Source organism: Chiloscyllium plagiosum, chromosome 5 (assembly GCF_004010195.1).
Source record: "Chiloscyllium plagiosum isolate BGI_BamShark_2017 chromosome 5, ASM401019v2, whole genome shotgun sequence".
Taxonomy (NCBI): domain Eukaryota; kingdom Metazoa; phylum Chordata; class Chondrichthyes; order Orectolobiformes; family Hemiscylliidae; genus Chiloscyllium; species Chiloscyllium plagiosum.
The window spans coordinates 79,809,691-79,826,238 of record NC_057714.1 but is presented as its reverse complement, the minus strand read 5'-3'; the positions used below and the strand labels follow the sequence as shown (position 1 = coordinate 79,826,238).

Below are 16,548 nucleotides of genomic sequence, written 5' to 3'. Positions count from 1 at the left end.
CTGTAAGTTTCTATACTTGTACAATCTCCATTCAACTTAATTCGTGATTTCCACCTTGCATAAACTCAATGGCTGAACATCCACAACTCTCTGGGATAGAGAATTTCAGAGAGACAATCCTTTGAGTGAAGTAATTTCACCTTATGTCAGTGCTTCACGACTGACTGCTTATTCTGAAACCATGGGCTGGATTTGTAGATCTTTAAAGAAGGCCAGAATAGAAACATGGAAAATAAGAACAAAGGTAGGCTACTTGCCCCAACAAACTGACTCTGCCAGTCATCATGATTATGGCTGTTCCTCAATCTCAACACTATATTCCTGTTCTAAGAATAAGAGATCGGCCAATCTGGACTGAGAATAGGAAGGTTTCTTCTCTCAGAGAGTTCTGAACCTATGGAATTCTCTACCACAGAAAGTTGTTGGGGCCAGTTTGTTATATATATATATTCAAGAGGACCTGGACATGACCCTCACAGCTAAAGGGATCAAGGGGTATGGAGAGAAAGCAGGAGTGGGATTCTGAAATTGCCTCATCAGTCATGATCATGTTGAATGGTGGTATGGACTCAAGAGGTTAAATGGTCTATCTATTCGTGCACCTGTTTTCTATGTTTCCATCTAACCATAATAGCTATAAGGTAATACCCATTAACCTGTATTTGTGCCATTAGTTCATTTATTTTGTTCCAAATACTGTATGTTTTCAAGTAAAGCGCCATTACCTTTGTCTTTTCACCATTTTTCCCCTTTATTGCCCTGTTTACTACTGTTTTTCAATTTTTGTACACTCTATGCCTTCCAGTCCCACTCTCGGTATTGTTATTCAAATAGATACCCTGTATACTGCCAAATCCTTTTGTTTGTAAGCCTCTATTTCTTCTCTCCAAAGCCCTCTCCTATTTAACTAATTTAAAGCCCTATCCACAACCTTAATTATTTGATTTACCAGGTCACTCGTCCTAACACAGTTAAACTGAAGCTTGGAGAAAGTGAGTACTGCAGATGCTGGAGATCAGAGTCGAAGAGTATTGTGCTGGAAAAGCACAGCCGGTCAGGCAGCATCCGAGGAGAATTGACATTTTGATCATAAGCTCTTCATCAGGAATGAGGGGGTGGCCCAAGGGGGCTGAACGATAAATGGGAGAGTGGTGGGGTTTGGGGGAAGGTAATTGAGAATGCGATAGATAGATGAAGTTGGGGGTGAAGGTGATAGGTCAGAGAGGAGTGTGGAGTGGATAGGTGGGAAGGAAGATAGAAAGGTAGGACAGGTCAAGAGGGCATTGTAAAGTTAGAACGTTGGATCTGGGATCATGATGGGGTGAGGAGAAATGAGGAAACCGGTGAAATCCACATCGATCCCATGTAATTGGCAGGCCCAAGGTGGAAGATGAGGCTTTCTTCCTCCAGGGGTGGTAAGGATTTTGCGGTGCATGTCCTTGGCCAAGTGTGAGGGGGTGTTAAAGTGTCTGACCATAGGGCAGTGAGGTTGTTTCTTGCATGGGTCCCGGAGATGTTCTATGAAGCGTTCAACAAGTAGGTATCCTGTCTCCTCAATGTAGAGGAGACCACATGGGGAGCAATGGATACAGTAGATAACATGTGTGGAAATGCAGGTAAATCTCTGATGGATGTGGAAGGCTCCTTTGGCCCGTGGGTGGGGGGGGGGGTTGTATTGGCGCAGGTTTGCAATTCCTGCGGTGGCAGGGGAAGGTGCCAGGAGGGGAGGGTGCGTTGGTCGAGGTGCATGGATTTAACAAGGGAGTCATGGAGGGAATGGTCTGTATGGAATGCAGATAGGGTTAGGGAGGGAAATATATTCCTGGTGGTGGGGTTTGTTTGTAAGTGGTGGAAATGGCAGAGGATAATGCAATGTATCCAGAGATTGGCAAGTCCTAGGCTTCCTCGACCGCCAAACCCTTACCACTCGACGCCTGGAGAATGAATGTCTCATCTTCCATCTTGGGGACTCCAACCACATGGGATCAATGTGGATTTCATCAGTTTCCTCATTTCTTCTCCCCCACCTTATCCCAGATCCAACCTTCCAACTGAGCACCACTCTTTTGACCTGTCCTACCTGTCCATCTTCCTTCCCACCTATTCACTCCATACTCCTCTCTGACCTAACAACTTCACTCCCAACTTCATCTACCTATCACATTCTCAGCTACCTTACCCCCAGGCCCACCACCCTCCCATTTATCTCTCAGCCCCTTGGGCTACTCCCTAATTCCTGATAGAGAGCTTCTGCTTGAAACATCAATTCCCCTGCTCCTCGGATGCTGTCTGACTGGCTGTGCTTTTCCAGCACAACACTCTGTAAACTGAAGCTTGTCCCATTGGAGCATCTCCTGTCTACCCCAATGCTGGTACTAGTGCCCCATTAACTAAAATTCATTTTACTCACACAAATCTTTGAGCTGTGCATTTAATTCCTTGACTTGTTTCTTTTCTTGTTTGCCTGTAGCTTAGGCAGTAGTAATTCAGTATTACCTTTGAGGTGAGAATCCTGATTGTGACCCCGCTCCCCACTCCCTGGAAGAAGGCCTGGACTGCCCTTGACTTACTGTGCTGGGAACCCCTGAGTGAAGACTACTCTCCTTGACTTGATTGAGGCCTGTTGGCAACTATGACAAGTTTCCTGGCTTTATGTCTGTGCTAAACAGCAAAGCAAAATAACAGTAACATGAGTTATCTCTGGATAAGGGGGTCAAAGTACAAAAAGGCAAGGAATTGAAAATGCTGGAGCATCCAGGTAAGCTATGAAAGCAAATGGATAACCAGGTAATGCAGTCAGGTCCAGTCAATAAGCTGAGAGTATGTATTTAAGCTTGCTGCAGCCTTATATTGATAGTTTCCTGTGCATCCTGCAATAAGTTTATAAAGGCCGTGACATGGCAGATGTCAACATCTGTGGATATGGGTATGTGTGGTCATGCCTGGTGATGTTGGTGCCTATTTCCAACATGGAGGTCATTGAGAGTAAGTCATAAACTTTATCTGCCAGGTGCTCACTCTGGTTTCCTGGTCGAGTTTACTCAATGGCTAGCTTGTTTAGCAAATTTGGTAAGAATCTGAATATTAATGTAATGAGTTGTATCATTAGTAAGGCACTTAACAATCAATACTGCTGAGCAATAATCTTGTCATGCTGCTTATGGAAAGCATTAAAGATAGATCAAGATAATCTTAGTGCTGACATGGGCCTAACTACACTTATCGCTCAATTCTAACATATAGGTCATCATAATCCATGCTCTCAGACCCCTAAAAGATTCTGACATGAGTCTCCCTAAGTCTCAGCAATGTATAGCAGATATTAAGAAACAGTTGTACTGCCAGCTAACCCTTTACTTCTACAATGACACGAAGTCAGGATCAGGCTAGCTAGGACATAAAATAAGAGCATTAGGACTTGGAGGGAGGCAGTGGCCCAGTGATATTATCGCCAGGCTATTAATCCAGGAACTCAGCTAATGTTCTGGGGACCAAGGTTCAAATCATGCCATGGTAGATAGTGGAATTTGAATTTAATAAAGAATCTGGAATTAAAGGTCTAATCAGGCCCATTTTTGATTGTCAGGAAAAAAAACCCATGTGGTTGACTAATGTCTTTTCGGGGTGGAAATTTGTCATCCTTACCTGCTCTGGCTTATATGTGACTCCAGACCACAACAATGTGGTTGACACTTAACTGTGCTTGCAGCAATAATGGATGGGCAATAAATGCTGCCCTAACCAGCACATCTTGTGCGTGAATTGAAAAAAAAACTAGGAGCAGGAGTAAGCAATTCAGCCCCTCAAGCCTGCTCCATCATTCAATTTAATTTCGCCTGATCTCAACTTGGTCTCAACTCCATTTTCCTGCCTGATCTCCATAACCCTTCAACCATTAGTAATTAAAAATCTGGCAATGTCCTCCTTAAATGTACTCAATATTCCAACAACCACCACACTCTGCGGTAGTGAAATTCACATATTCACAACCATTTGAGAGAAGTAATTTCTCTTCATCTCTGAATTATACCTTATTTATATTTTGAAAACCCTTTTACACTACTTACTAATTTTTCTCGTACTAGCTCTTTGCCATTCTCATGAATCCCATTTCCAGTTTCCTCCTAAAGCATGGTCATTATGAAATTTGTCATAAACCTTTTTTATACTAATTAATTTAATGTGATAAAGTATTATGCTAATATGTGTAATACTTTGTATCTTACTCAGGATGTTACCATTCTTAAAAGAGGTTTACAATCCAAAACATTGCTCCTAAAAGCAGACTACGAAAAGAAAATGAAGCAGCAATCTTTAGACCTATATAATAGAATTAATGACTACACTTCATATCTTCAAGATATGTATCTACAGGTAACACTTACATTTGATTTCCTTTGTTAGTTTGTTATAAATATATTGGAGTATTATGTATTTATATGCTGAAAATGTGTTGCTGGAAAAGCGCAGCAGGTCAGGCAGCATCTAGGGAACAGGAGAATCGACGTTTCGGGCATAAGCCCTCCTATGTATTTATATGGTCAGGGCAAGTAGAACTCGGAGGTTTATTGGTTTCACCATAAATCATGCTGAGTCTTTATTTTAGCTGTTAGTGATGCATGGATTAATTATTGCACTAAAACAGATATGGCTATGGAAGTGATCATTTATTATGAAAGCCCAACTCATTCTGTGCATAAAGCAATTTTTCTAAATTTATTCAAGAGACGTCTGGCCACCAATGCCTGACCCAAGAGCAGGTAGTGGAGTGTTACCTTCTTGATGCACTGTCGTCAGTTTTGTTTAGGTGAACCCACAAAGCCATTAAGAATGGAATTTCAGGATTTTAACTCAGTGACACTGAAATAGAGGCGATATACTCAAGTCTGGACAGTGAGTCCTTGAAATGGGACTTACAGGTGGTGCTGGGTTGGAAAGATGATGTCTGAGGAGGCTTGGTCAATTTCTGCAGACCAACTACAAGTTTGATGTGGATCAATTTATTGATTAATTTATGGTTTATTTGAATCTGGGTTTCAAAGCTTTTTTTTGACATATCATAATTATAAAAGGAAATATTAAAAGAAAATTGAGCCTTCTAGTTTCTGAGGAAACTTAGGCTGAAATTGAGATTGCTACTGGTTGAAACCATATAAAAGAACACAGTGCCATAAGAGCTCAATCTTGATGATTCCAGTTATATCGGTTAGGTAAGTTGAAGCAAACATAGGCTCAACCCAAAAGCTATGAATAGACAAGCATACAGTTGCTATAGCTGCTTCTGTCACTTGGAGATAATGTTGGTAGATCTACACCATGCAAGACATTGTAGGCAGTGTTGAGGAGGTTATGCAGGCCTGTGGATTTTTGGTGAAGCCTGTGCTTGTGGCACTCAGGTTGATTGTGCACTGATGTTGGTTGGGCTCCAGGCTAAATCCTAGAAGAAGAACTTCTTTGTGAAGGACACAATTTTGAAGGACACTGTGATGAGGTTGATGTTGCATTTGTTTAGTGGCACTGTTGGCGCTGTTTCTTAGGCTAAAAGGATGAGGATGAAATGGAAAACAGGACAGAGAGTTCTTTATTCCATTTGCTTAACTGTTGCAAATTAAGTTGTGGTTCTAATATGCACGACAAAAAGTGTTATTGTTAACCTGCACCTCTGAGAGTATTGCTACCTCAAACTACAGGAACACTTGGCAATAGAGATGATCATATCCTGGCAATGGTTGACTGAAGTCTTTGTTTCCACTGGGGTGATTAGTTTTCATCTGTCATAGGTCTATGGCTGTATGTTGAGCCAATGTGCATTGATTTTTTTTTGTTACAAAACTTGAATAGAAGAAAAAATGCAAGATACTGTCATATACTTGATGTAGCATTCAGTACCATAGAATCCCTACAATGTAGAAGCAGGCCATTCAGCCCATCAAGTCTACACTGGCCCTCTGAAGAGCGTCCCACCCAGACCAACCTCCCCTACCCTATCCATGTAACACTGCATTTCCTATGCCAAATCCATGTGGCCTGCACATCCCTCAACACTCTGAACAATTTTGCATGGCCAGTTGCACCTAACCTGCATATCTAAGGACTGCATATAGACAGTCGCCCGAGGCTGGAATTGAACCCAGGTCCCTGGTGCTGTGTGGCAGCAGTGCTAACCACTGTGCCACCATGCTACTGACTTTTTTAAGTTTTCCCTTCCCTGCACTGCCCCTAAGTTCCCTCGCTCACTAGTGGAACTGACCCAAACACTCAACGATGGCCACTGCAATGATGGCCAATCCATAGGCTGCTGGACATCCTCAACATTGCCTACAATCTCTTGCATGATGCAGATCTACTAACATTATCTCTGAGTAACAGAAGCAGCTGTGGCAACTGTATGCTTGTCTATTCACAGCTTCTAAGTCTAGCCATGTTTGCTTCAACTTAATTGGCCTACATGACTGGAATTGTCAAGATTGAGCTCTAATGGCACTGTTTTCTTTTATATAGTTTCAACCAGTTGCAATCTCAATTCCAGCCACACCACAGGACCCAACCCAATCCTGCATTTATTTGCTGCCTAGTCTTATAATCTCACCCTACCCACTACCAAACCTGCCTCACTCTCTTCCTACAGCTGCACCAGACCACCCCCACACTCCCCATCACTGCCCCACTGCCAGAGGTCCCAACCTGAGCTCAATAGGAAGGAAAGTACTGTTGCAGAATTGCTCTTTGAATTAACTAGTTTGTTTTAATTTTTGCAGAGAATTGAAGTCCTTCGTAATAGTTTTAAACAGCAACTTGCTAATGAAGTAGCAAAGATGAATGCTGGATTTGAGGTTTGTATTACTAAATCGTTAACTTGCACAAGTTTTTAAAAATTATTTATTTTGTTAATGCACAATCTGATTTTTCCATTTCTTACAATATAAGACTCCAAAATTTAGCATTGTGGCACCATAGTTTGCCAGTTTTCCTTTGTGCCTTTATCAGATCCAGTGCTCCAAAGCTACTTCAATTACTGCAACGGCACTGGTAGAAGGCTGCTGATTTTCAATGGAAGAGACTGAAGGTTACCTTGCAGGAAACCCTCATGCAATCTGAACCTTGGGAGTATGCCTTCAGATTTCAGCATGTGTGGCAGTGGTGTGGGTGACTGGAAACAAACAGGCAACTGCAAAGTCACTAATGCTGTAAGTCCGAGAAAAATCAATGAAATCACAACCACTCCTCCAGGGTAGTGTTCCAGCAATCCTCTTCATCTGCTGTTGCACTGTATTATCCCCTACCAGCATTGGTATCCACAGTCAAGATGGCTGCAATTTGAGCTTTCATGGCTCTAATTGTATTATAAAGAGAAGAAACGTCATAACCTCAGTCTGCAGGACTTAGTTATTGGGTGGTCTCTGCCTGTGCTGAAATACAAACATTGGACATGAGATGTTGAATTACATATGGGTTCTCACATAGTCATATGGAAGTGGCCATGAATTCTAACTAGGAAAGGACAGACTTTGAACTCTGTGCATATCCCTGTGCCAAGTTGCAGCTGGTCTCCTCCATGATGCTTCATGGTAATAACAGGCTCTGTGCCAGGATTGCAGTGCACTGAGCATTTTGGTTTGCCTATCTATCAGTATCATCTTGTCAAACATGGCATTACAGTTCTCAGCTGAGTCCTCTGCAATAGAACGCATAGACAACCTTGTCCTCCAGTGAACTGTCACACAAATTATCCTTCTCCCTTGCATGTTTGTAGCACACTTATTCCTTGTGTTTGACCAAGTGCAGATTTTAATTTCTATGCTGGTGAGCTGGTGGCTGAGAATGTCAGACTAATTATGTTTTCTCCTCAGAGATGTGCTATTCCACAGAGTCTTCATAGACAACAGAATTGTTACAATGCAGAAGGTCATTTAGCCCATTGTGTCTACACCAAATCTTTAAATGAGCAATTTGCATATTGCCCTTTTCTCACTTTCTTTCTCAAGCTCTTCAAAGTCTTCAAATAAGTGTCTAACTCTCTTGAATGCTTCAATTGAAAGTACCCCCACACCACTCTCACTGCAGCAGTAGTGGTGTGAAAATTATTTTTCTCATATACTATTTAGTGCTTTTTCTAATTACTTTAAATCTGTGCCTTCTCTCTATTGATCTGTTCACAATTGGGGATAGAATGTCCTTATCTATCTGTTCTGTCCTGCCCCCTCACAATTTTGTATATCTCAATCAGATCTCCTCAGCCTGCTTTCCTCCAAGAGAAACAGTACAAACTGTCCTCATAGTTGAAGTTCTTAATCTGTCGAAGCATTCTTGTGAATCTTTTCTGAACTCTGTCCAATGATTTCACATCCTTCAACTGCAGCTCCCAGAACTGAACGTAACACACTGGCTGTGGTTGGTATCCTATATAAATTCAGCATAATCTCCTACTTGTTGTCTGTGCCCTATTAATAATGCCTTAGATACTGTTTGCTTTATTGCCTGTTCTCGCAATCTAGGCAAAAGTTAGGACTGCAGATGCTGGAAATCAGAGTCTAGATTAGAGTGGTGCTGGAAAAGCACAGAAAGTCAGGCAGCATCCTAGGAGCAGGAAAATCGTTGTTTCGGGCAAAAGCCCTTTATCAGGAAACACAATCTATCTTGCCACCTTTGATGACCAATGTACATATACACCCAAGTCCCTCAGCTCCTGCACTCACTTTTAGAATTGTGTTCTTTAGTTTTAAATTGTCTCTCAATGTTCTTCCAATCAAAATGAATCACTTCGCATTTTTACATATTGAAATTATCTACCACCTGTCTGCCCATTTTCTGCTCAAGCGCTTCGATGCCACACTCAGTCAAATGCAGCTGTGATGTCAATGGCAGTCGTTCTCATCTCACCTCTGGAATTCAGCTCTTTTATCCATTTTTGAACTAAGGCTGTAATGAGATCAGGAACTGACTAGTCCTGGCAGAATCCAAACTGGGTGAGCAGGTTATTGCTAAACAAGTGTAGATTGGTTGTGCTGTTGATGACATTTTCCATCACTTACTGATGATCAAGAGTCAATTGATGAGGTGTAATTGTCTGGGTTGGATTTGTTCTGCTCATTCTGTACAGGATATAACACACATTAATGTTGGAGGAGGTAGCATGGATAGAGAATTGTCTAACTAATAGAAGACAGAGAGTTGGAATAAGGGACACATTTTCAGGATAGCAACCCATTACTAGTGGTATGCCGCAGGAGTCAGTGATGAGTCCACAGTTAGTTACAATTTTATCAATGATTTTGATGAGGAAAGTGAATGTACAATAACCAAGTTTGCAAATGACAAAAATATGTAGGAAAGTAAGTGGTGAGGATGGCACAAAGAATACAGAGGGACACTGCCAGGTTAAGCAAATGAGCAAGTACTTGGCAGATGGAATATACTATTGAAAAATGTGAGTTTATGCACTTTGACAGTAAGAATAGAGGAGCTGAATGTTATTTAAATAGAGAAACTGCAGAAAGCTGCAGAAAGATTTGAATCATCGTCCATGAGTTACAAAAAGCTAGCTTCTAAGTTGGTAGGGAAAGCAAATCAAATGTTGGTCTTTATTTCAAAGAGAATGGAAAATGAAAGTGAGAAGGTTTTGCTAAATCTATACAAGGCACTAGTCAGACTACAAGAATAATGTGATCAGTTTTGGGCCCCTTATCTAAGGACAGGCATACTGGCATTGGATGCAGTCAGAGATGGGTCATTCAACTCATACCAGGTTGAGGGATTGTCTTATGAGGCGAGGTTGACTACGTTGGCCCGGTACTCGTTCAAATTTGGAGGAATGAGAGGCGACCTTATTGAACATATGGATTCTGAGGCCTGCAGCATTGAGTATATTTAAGGCTCTGGCAGACTTTTAATCCTTAATGGAATCAAGGGTTATGGAGAGAAGGAAGGAAATTGGAATTCAGGCTTATCAGATCATCCATGATCTCGTTGAATGGTGGAATAGAATCATGTTGAATGACTTACTTATGTTCCTACATCTTACAGTCTTATAGTCTTAAAGCTATAATCTGATCTGTTGGCATTTCCTTGTGAATTTCCTTTTCAGACTCATTTTTGCAAACTCCAAAAGCTCCTATGATTTCCCTTTCAACATGCAGCATTCCAAACAAATGTGTCCCACCTTGTTAGAATGGAAAGACCTTGCCATCAATTTTCACCTCCAACTTCAGTAATTTGACTGCTGATCTGAGGAGACTTTCAGGAATTCCCAGTATCCATTCTTTACCTTGGTGACTTACCCTCCTTTCACTCTTCCATTTTCTGTTCCTTTTGAATTTATAAGGGTCATGGAAAAAATCTTTAGTCCTATGGATTAGCTCATGATCATCAGCCACTAGTTACAAACCTTTGGTCCTCAACATGTATTCTTTCTACAAAAGGAAGTAATTTTTTTTAAAAATTGTACGAGAATAACCTCTCTAAGGGTTTCATAAATGATTTCACTTTGTAATGCTCTAATCCATTTGTCAATATTACTTTGCTTAACACTTTGAGTTTAATATAGCTTTGCTGAGGCGTATTCATAAATTCCAAAACCTTTACCTATAAGCCTCATGCACTAACTGAAATGCAACCAATATAGTTTTCTTCACTGCATCACAAACCCGACAAACCTCCTCAGACACTGAAGCATAAATTTCCAATTGTTTATCCATTAACTTGCTCTGCATGAGCAATGGAGAAAGTGAGGATTGCAGATGCTGAAGATCACAGTCGAGAGTGGGGTGCTGGAAAAGCACAGCAGGTCAGGCAGCATCCGAGGAGCAGGAGAATTGATGTTTCAGGCAAGAGCCCTTCATCAAGAATGAGCCTCATTCCTGATGAAGGACTCTGGCCCAAAATGTCGATTCTCCTGCTCCTCGGATGCTGCCTGACCTGCTGTGCTTTTCCAGCACCCTGCTCTCGACTCTGCATGAGCAATGTCCAGTCCACTTTTTCCCAATTCATTTGTCTAGCTATTTTCTCTCCTGACATGATGAATGCCTCCACATCATCTTCCTCGAGTTTCAGAAGCGCCTGTGCCAATTTAAATATTTCTTACTGAGCTTTTAGTTATGACTCAGGTTCTTTTCCCTAAAGCCTTCAAAAGCATCCGACATCTTCTGTTTCAACTGTGTCATTTTCTCTCCTCATTTTCCTTGTGCTTCTAATTCTAATTTTCTCAGTTCTATTTTTGAATTTTATCTCCCTTTCCTTCTCTTTTGCTGCTCTTTTCTTATTTTTTCTGCCATCTCAAGTTTCTTCATTCTATTTTTTACGCTCCAGTCTCTTCACTGAATATCACCTGACTCCAACATTTTACCACTTGAAGTAATCTTAGAATCCCTACAGGCCCTTAAGCCAACAAGTCCACACCGACCCCCCGAAGAGTGTCTCACCCAAACCCAATCTCCATTACTCTGCATTTACCCCTGATTAGTGCTCCTTACCTCCACATCTCTGAACACAATGGGCAATTTAGCATGTCCAATTCACTTAACCTGCATATCTTTGGACTGTGGGAGGAAACCTGAGTACCCGGAGAAAACCCACACAGACACGGGGAAAATGTGCAAACCCACACAGACAGTCGCCTGAGGCTGGAATCAAACCTGGGTCCCTGGCGCTGTGAGGCAGCAGTGCTAGCCACTGAGCTACCATGCCACCTCTTGGTTCTTTTTTTATTTTTTTAAAATCCAAACGCTGTCTGTGCTAGTATTTCTGTTACCTCTGCCTTTTTAGGAAATGCTATCTCAGTTTACCTGCCAAATTAATCAATCAACCTTAGATTTGAGATTTCCTTTGACACTGCCATCAACAATTGTGCCATCTTTAGGAACTCCTTTGCTGTTTCTCACGCCATGTCACATTCAGTTCAAAGCGTGATGTTCAACTTCACCTATATTATTTACCAAACCACACCCAAATCCTTGTTACATCTTTTCCTAATCCAATCCAAGTCAAATCCAATTCAAATCCCAAATGAGTCTCTAAATTTTGCGACAACCCACTGGGATTGTGTGCACAAATCAAGCTCTGTTATTCCGGGAGTCATACAAAATGTTAACACTTTTTTTAAAGGTGCACTAATTTTCCAGACTTTTAGCCCAAGATTGATATAAAGCATGGACCAGATTTCCATTCAAAAATTACTATTTATTACAAGTAATTAGACTGTATAAACAGATATAAACCATTGGCATATGGCTATAGTAACTAAAACTCTAATTCACTAATAGACTCTACTTTTACACACATAAGTATACAAACTACAGGGAAAATAGATTATTGGCAGAAAGAAAGGTTGTCTTCAAATGCGACCTGTTTTTGTCAAGAGAAAACACTTTATGCTGAGGAGAACAACAGAATTGGACAGAAAGTATCCATAGAGAGTGCAGGGACATTGTGGTGAAGACAGTTGTTTGAATGCCGGGAGAAGTGAATAGTGAGCTGTTACTGCTAGATAACCACTCGGACTTTAATGTCGGGAATTAACACTGCTGTCTAGTTTCTCAAGAAAGATGAGGAAAATTGGGAGCTGTTTAAAATGATGAAAGATCAGTTAATGTAATGTAAAAGCATGGAAATAAGGTAGATGTTGCTCATTAGTGAGATTTAGAAATCACCATTTAAATTATAAAGAGGGAAATTGGAACATTTTTCTTGACATTGAGAAACTGATATTCCATTTTTACTCTTTTTTCTCAAATTTCTCATAATTGCCCATGCTATTCAAGTGAGCAGAAAACTCCACTATTTGCGACATTATGATTATGAACTGGGTGTTCTGAGCGCCATGATTCCTGCTTTGACCTAGCTAAAATGTAATGGGGAGCCTGTCCACATTTGCTCTGTATGTCATTGTTTACTCTGCAACATTTTAACATTTGAAGTAGCATTTAATTGGTTTAAGGAAGGATTCATCGCTTTATTGGGAGGAGTTCTGCCTTACAGAGCTGATAGCCAATCGGATGGCTGCCAGCTCTTCAGTCACAGCAGTGGCAGTCCGTAATAATGGTCACTGCTCCCACCACACTGAGGTGCCTGAGTAAGCCAAGGCTCAGGATTTGCAACAAGGAAGTTAGAGAACCAGGTTCATGAGGCCAGGAAGCGGTAGGGTTAGGGAAGTTGACCTTAAGGAAAAGTGCATTTGCGTAGACCTCCTCCACAATTGCCTGACACTGGGTCTTGCAGCTAAAGTTACTTGGCTGTCCATATGATTTGCTACCACTCCACCCATTAAGAGATTCTGCTCGAGTGCTGTCGGTTCGACGCAGCGGACGTGTGCTGGCGGGGGAGAAACCACGGGGATCGTGTTGCGAGTCGTCGGAGCTGCTGGAGACCATCGCTGGATCCCATCGCTGGATCGTGATTGGACGTTGGAGGATTGTTTGGTTGTGCTGACTTGCTCTTGGTGGATCTTTATGCTGGCTTCGGCCTAACGCCAATTCAGGTACCAGCCAACCTCAGAACTATTGCCTCAGCAGCCACTCGCAGCCCTGGCCAGGGCATTCGCAACACAGTCAGGGTGACTGTGAAGAAGGTGGAGGAGCACACACCGGTCGATCAGACGGTGTTTGTGAAGAAGATTTTGCTGGAGTGCTGCGGGTTCGAAGCAGCGGATGTGTACTGCCTGCAGGATTTCCCTGCGGCAGGCTATTTCAATGTGACCTTCAGGAGCGTGAAGAATTGCGAGCAGCTCCTGAAGGCCTTCAAGGAGAAGGAAGGGGACCTTCTGTTCTCCATCTTGTCGGCGGTCCCGTTGTGTGTGCTTTCTGCGCAGAGGAGTCGGGTTGTAACAATCCAGATGTACAACCTTCACGTCCCAGCAGCGGATGTCCTGACCTTCTTGAGAAGATACGTCCAGGTAGAGGGAGAGAGTACCGATGTGGCCGATCCTTTCGGGATCTGGACCAGCAAACAACAGGTCAGGGTAACCCTGAGGATCGATGCCAGTGGGAACATCCTCCACCCACCCTCCAGCTTTGCCATCGGAGGAAGCAGAAGGTTACCTAACATACGCAGGGCAGCCGAAAGTGTGCCGAACCTGCGGGAGATCAGGCCACATGGTGGCGGATTGCAAGGTGACCGTCTGCCGAAACTGCAAGCAGGAAGGCCACCCGACCAAGGAATGTAAGGAGGCCAAGAACTGTAATCTGTGCGGAGAGGCAGGCCACCTGTACAAGGCCTGCCCAAGACGAGGGGCTGCCACCTACGCACAGATGGCCAGAGGTGGCAACACGAAGACCAGCAAGGTACCACAAAACAGCACGGGAACGGTGTCTGGAGGCACCCAGAAGGAAGGGCTGTAGCGGAGCAGATGGCAGACAGCGGGGAGGTGCAGCAGCCAATCCAAGCTCCTTCAGACAGACGGAGGAAATGGAAGAGAAAGGATCAAAGGAGGCAAAGGATTGGATTACCGTGAAAAGCAGGAAGAGGAAACCTCCCAAAGCCACCCAGCGAGTGGGTAAGCGACACCTACACGGCGAGGATACAGGCAGCTCTTCCGACGGTGAGGACGGGCGCAAGGAGGGTCGTCACCAGAGGAAGAGACAGAGCGCTGTGGGGAAAAAGGAGGGCAGCAACGCCCAAACAGGAAAAGACAGGTAAAGGCCTCCCCCCACCCGGTGAGAACCAAGAGGTACCCACCAGCCCACAGCACCAGGTAACTGGGAGCAGCGGTCCTGTGACAGCCCTGCTGTCAGATGGAGAACTGAACTATGCGGAACCTGGGCCTGACCCGAAGACACCAGAGCGGGGAAATGGCTCCAGCGTGGAGCTGGACAGCTACCTGGGAGGGTCCAGCAGTTTGCCGTCACCACGGGAATGCACACAGATGGAGCCGGACAGCTACCTCAGCCCTGGGAGGGTCCAGCAGTTTGCCGTCACCAGGGAATGCACACAGCTACCCCAGAGGGGCAAGACCAGCAGCAAATGGAAAGTGTTAAAATGGGGTTACAAATTGCCAGCATCAATGTGCGTAGCATCAAATCGGCTACGCAATGTGTTTCTACGATGGCCTTCCTGTTTCTGCAGGAATGTGGGATACCGCACCTCAGCAGCTACAGGAGATGGTCGAGCTTGTGGGCCCATGGGCCGTCAGTTTGGTCGGGGGGCAATGATAGCTGCGCCTCCAGCCTGAGTATCCTGTTGCGAGGAGGCAACTTCACCATCTCCGAGGTTAAGGAGGTGGTGGGCGGGCGCCTCCTCATTGCCGACGTCATGTACAGGAATGCTCCCCTGAGACTGATTAATGTGTACGCCCCAGTGGGTAAGAGTGAACGGTTGGCCGTCCTGCAGCAGCTTCCACTGTTGCTGGCTACGGCCAGGCCGGTCATTCTGGCCGGATACTTCAACTGTATCGTTGATGCAGATGGATGATCCGGCGGGGGCGACAGTAAACTGGACACCACGTCCAGAGCCCTGATGCACACAGTAAAAGATGCCAAGCTGCACGACGTCTTCAGCACCCCTGCAGACGGAGCGCAGCGTAGATACACCTGGTCACTGGCAGACGGGTCTATCTGCTCAAGGATAGATTACCTGTTTGTGTCCTGAACGCTCTCGGTCAGATCCACCGACATCAAGCCGGTGTTCTTCTCTGACCACTGCCTCCTGCTGGCCGACTGTCACTACAAGACGAGCAGCGGGCTGGTAAGGGAATGTGGAAGCTGAACACAAAGCTGTTGACCCCGGGAAACATTGAGGAGCTCAAGAGGGACTATGCAGGTCGGAGAACCGTGAAGCCCCTCTTTGAGTCCCCAGTGGACTGGTGGGAAACAGTTAAAGGGAACATCAAGAGGTTCTTCATCCTCAAAGGTTCAGGAGGCGAGAGAGAGGCGGGGAAAACTGTCCCAGCTTCAGGAAAGTATGCAGAACCTGCTCCTGCTGCAGACGATGGGGGTGGATGTCACGGAGGACCTCAAGGAGGTGAAGGGCCAGCAAGCCTCGCTCTTTGCTTCGGAGGCCTCCAAGATAATCTTCCGGTCCAGGGTCCGCTCGGTTGAGCAGGACGAGACATGCTCACGTTTTTTCTTCCAGAAGGTGCACAAAGAGAGCTCCGTGCTCAGCAGCCTGAAGGAAGAAGATGGCTCGATAACGTCATCTCAGGCTGACGTCATGAGGATCAGTAAATCCTTCTATGCCAGTCTGTATGACGCGACCGACAGCACGGCCTCCCAGTCGTTCCTGTCCTCTATCACGGAGGTCTTAGAAGACAGAACACGGGAGAGGCTGGACCAGCCGTTATCTCTGGACGAGCTGACCAAGGCCCTCAAGTCCTTCCAAAAGAATAAAACTCCCGGAAGCGACGGCTTACCAGTCGAGCTCTATTCCGCTCTGTGGGACTTGATTGGCCAGGACCTGCTGGAGGTGTATGTCAGTATGCTTCAGGCAGGTACCGTGAGTGAATCCATGAGGAAAGGCATCATCACCCTCATCTACAAGCGGAAGGGGGAGAAGGAGGAACTCAGAAATTGGAGACCAATCTCACTGTTGAATGCGGATTACAAAATTCTGTCAAAGGTATTC

At 44.2% G+C, this 16,548-nt stretch overlaps 1 protein-coding gene across 6 annotated transcripts in view; it reads left to right on the top strand.

The window, feature by feature from the left end:
* c5h10orf67 (chromosome 5 C10orf67 homolog) overlaps positions 1-16,548 on the top strand; it is a 309,052-nt gene that overhangs the window by 42,298 nt on the left and 250,206 nt on the right. For 5 of the 6 annotated variants that reach the window (XM_043690454.1, XM_043690457.1, XM_043690459.1 and 2 more), the window contains 2 exons: positions 4,231-4,374; positions 6,759-6,833. In XM_043690454.1, coding sequence (XP_043546389.1) covers positions 4,231-4,374; positions 6,759-6,833 — 219 coding nt within the window. Of the gene's footprint in view, positions 1-2,470; positions 2,759-4,230; positions 4,375-6,758; positions 6,834-16,548 lie in introns of all 6 variants that reach the window. The other variant, XM_043690460.1, reaches the window with a different exon arrangement.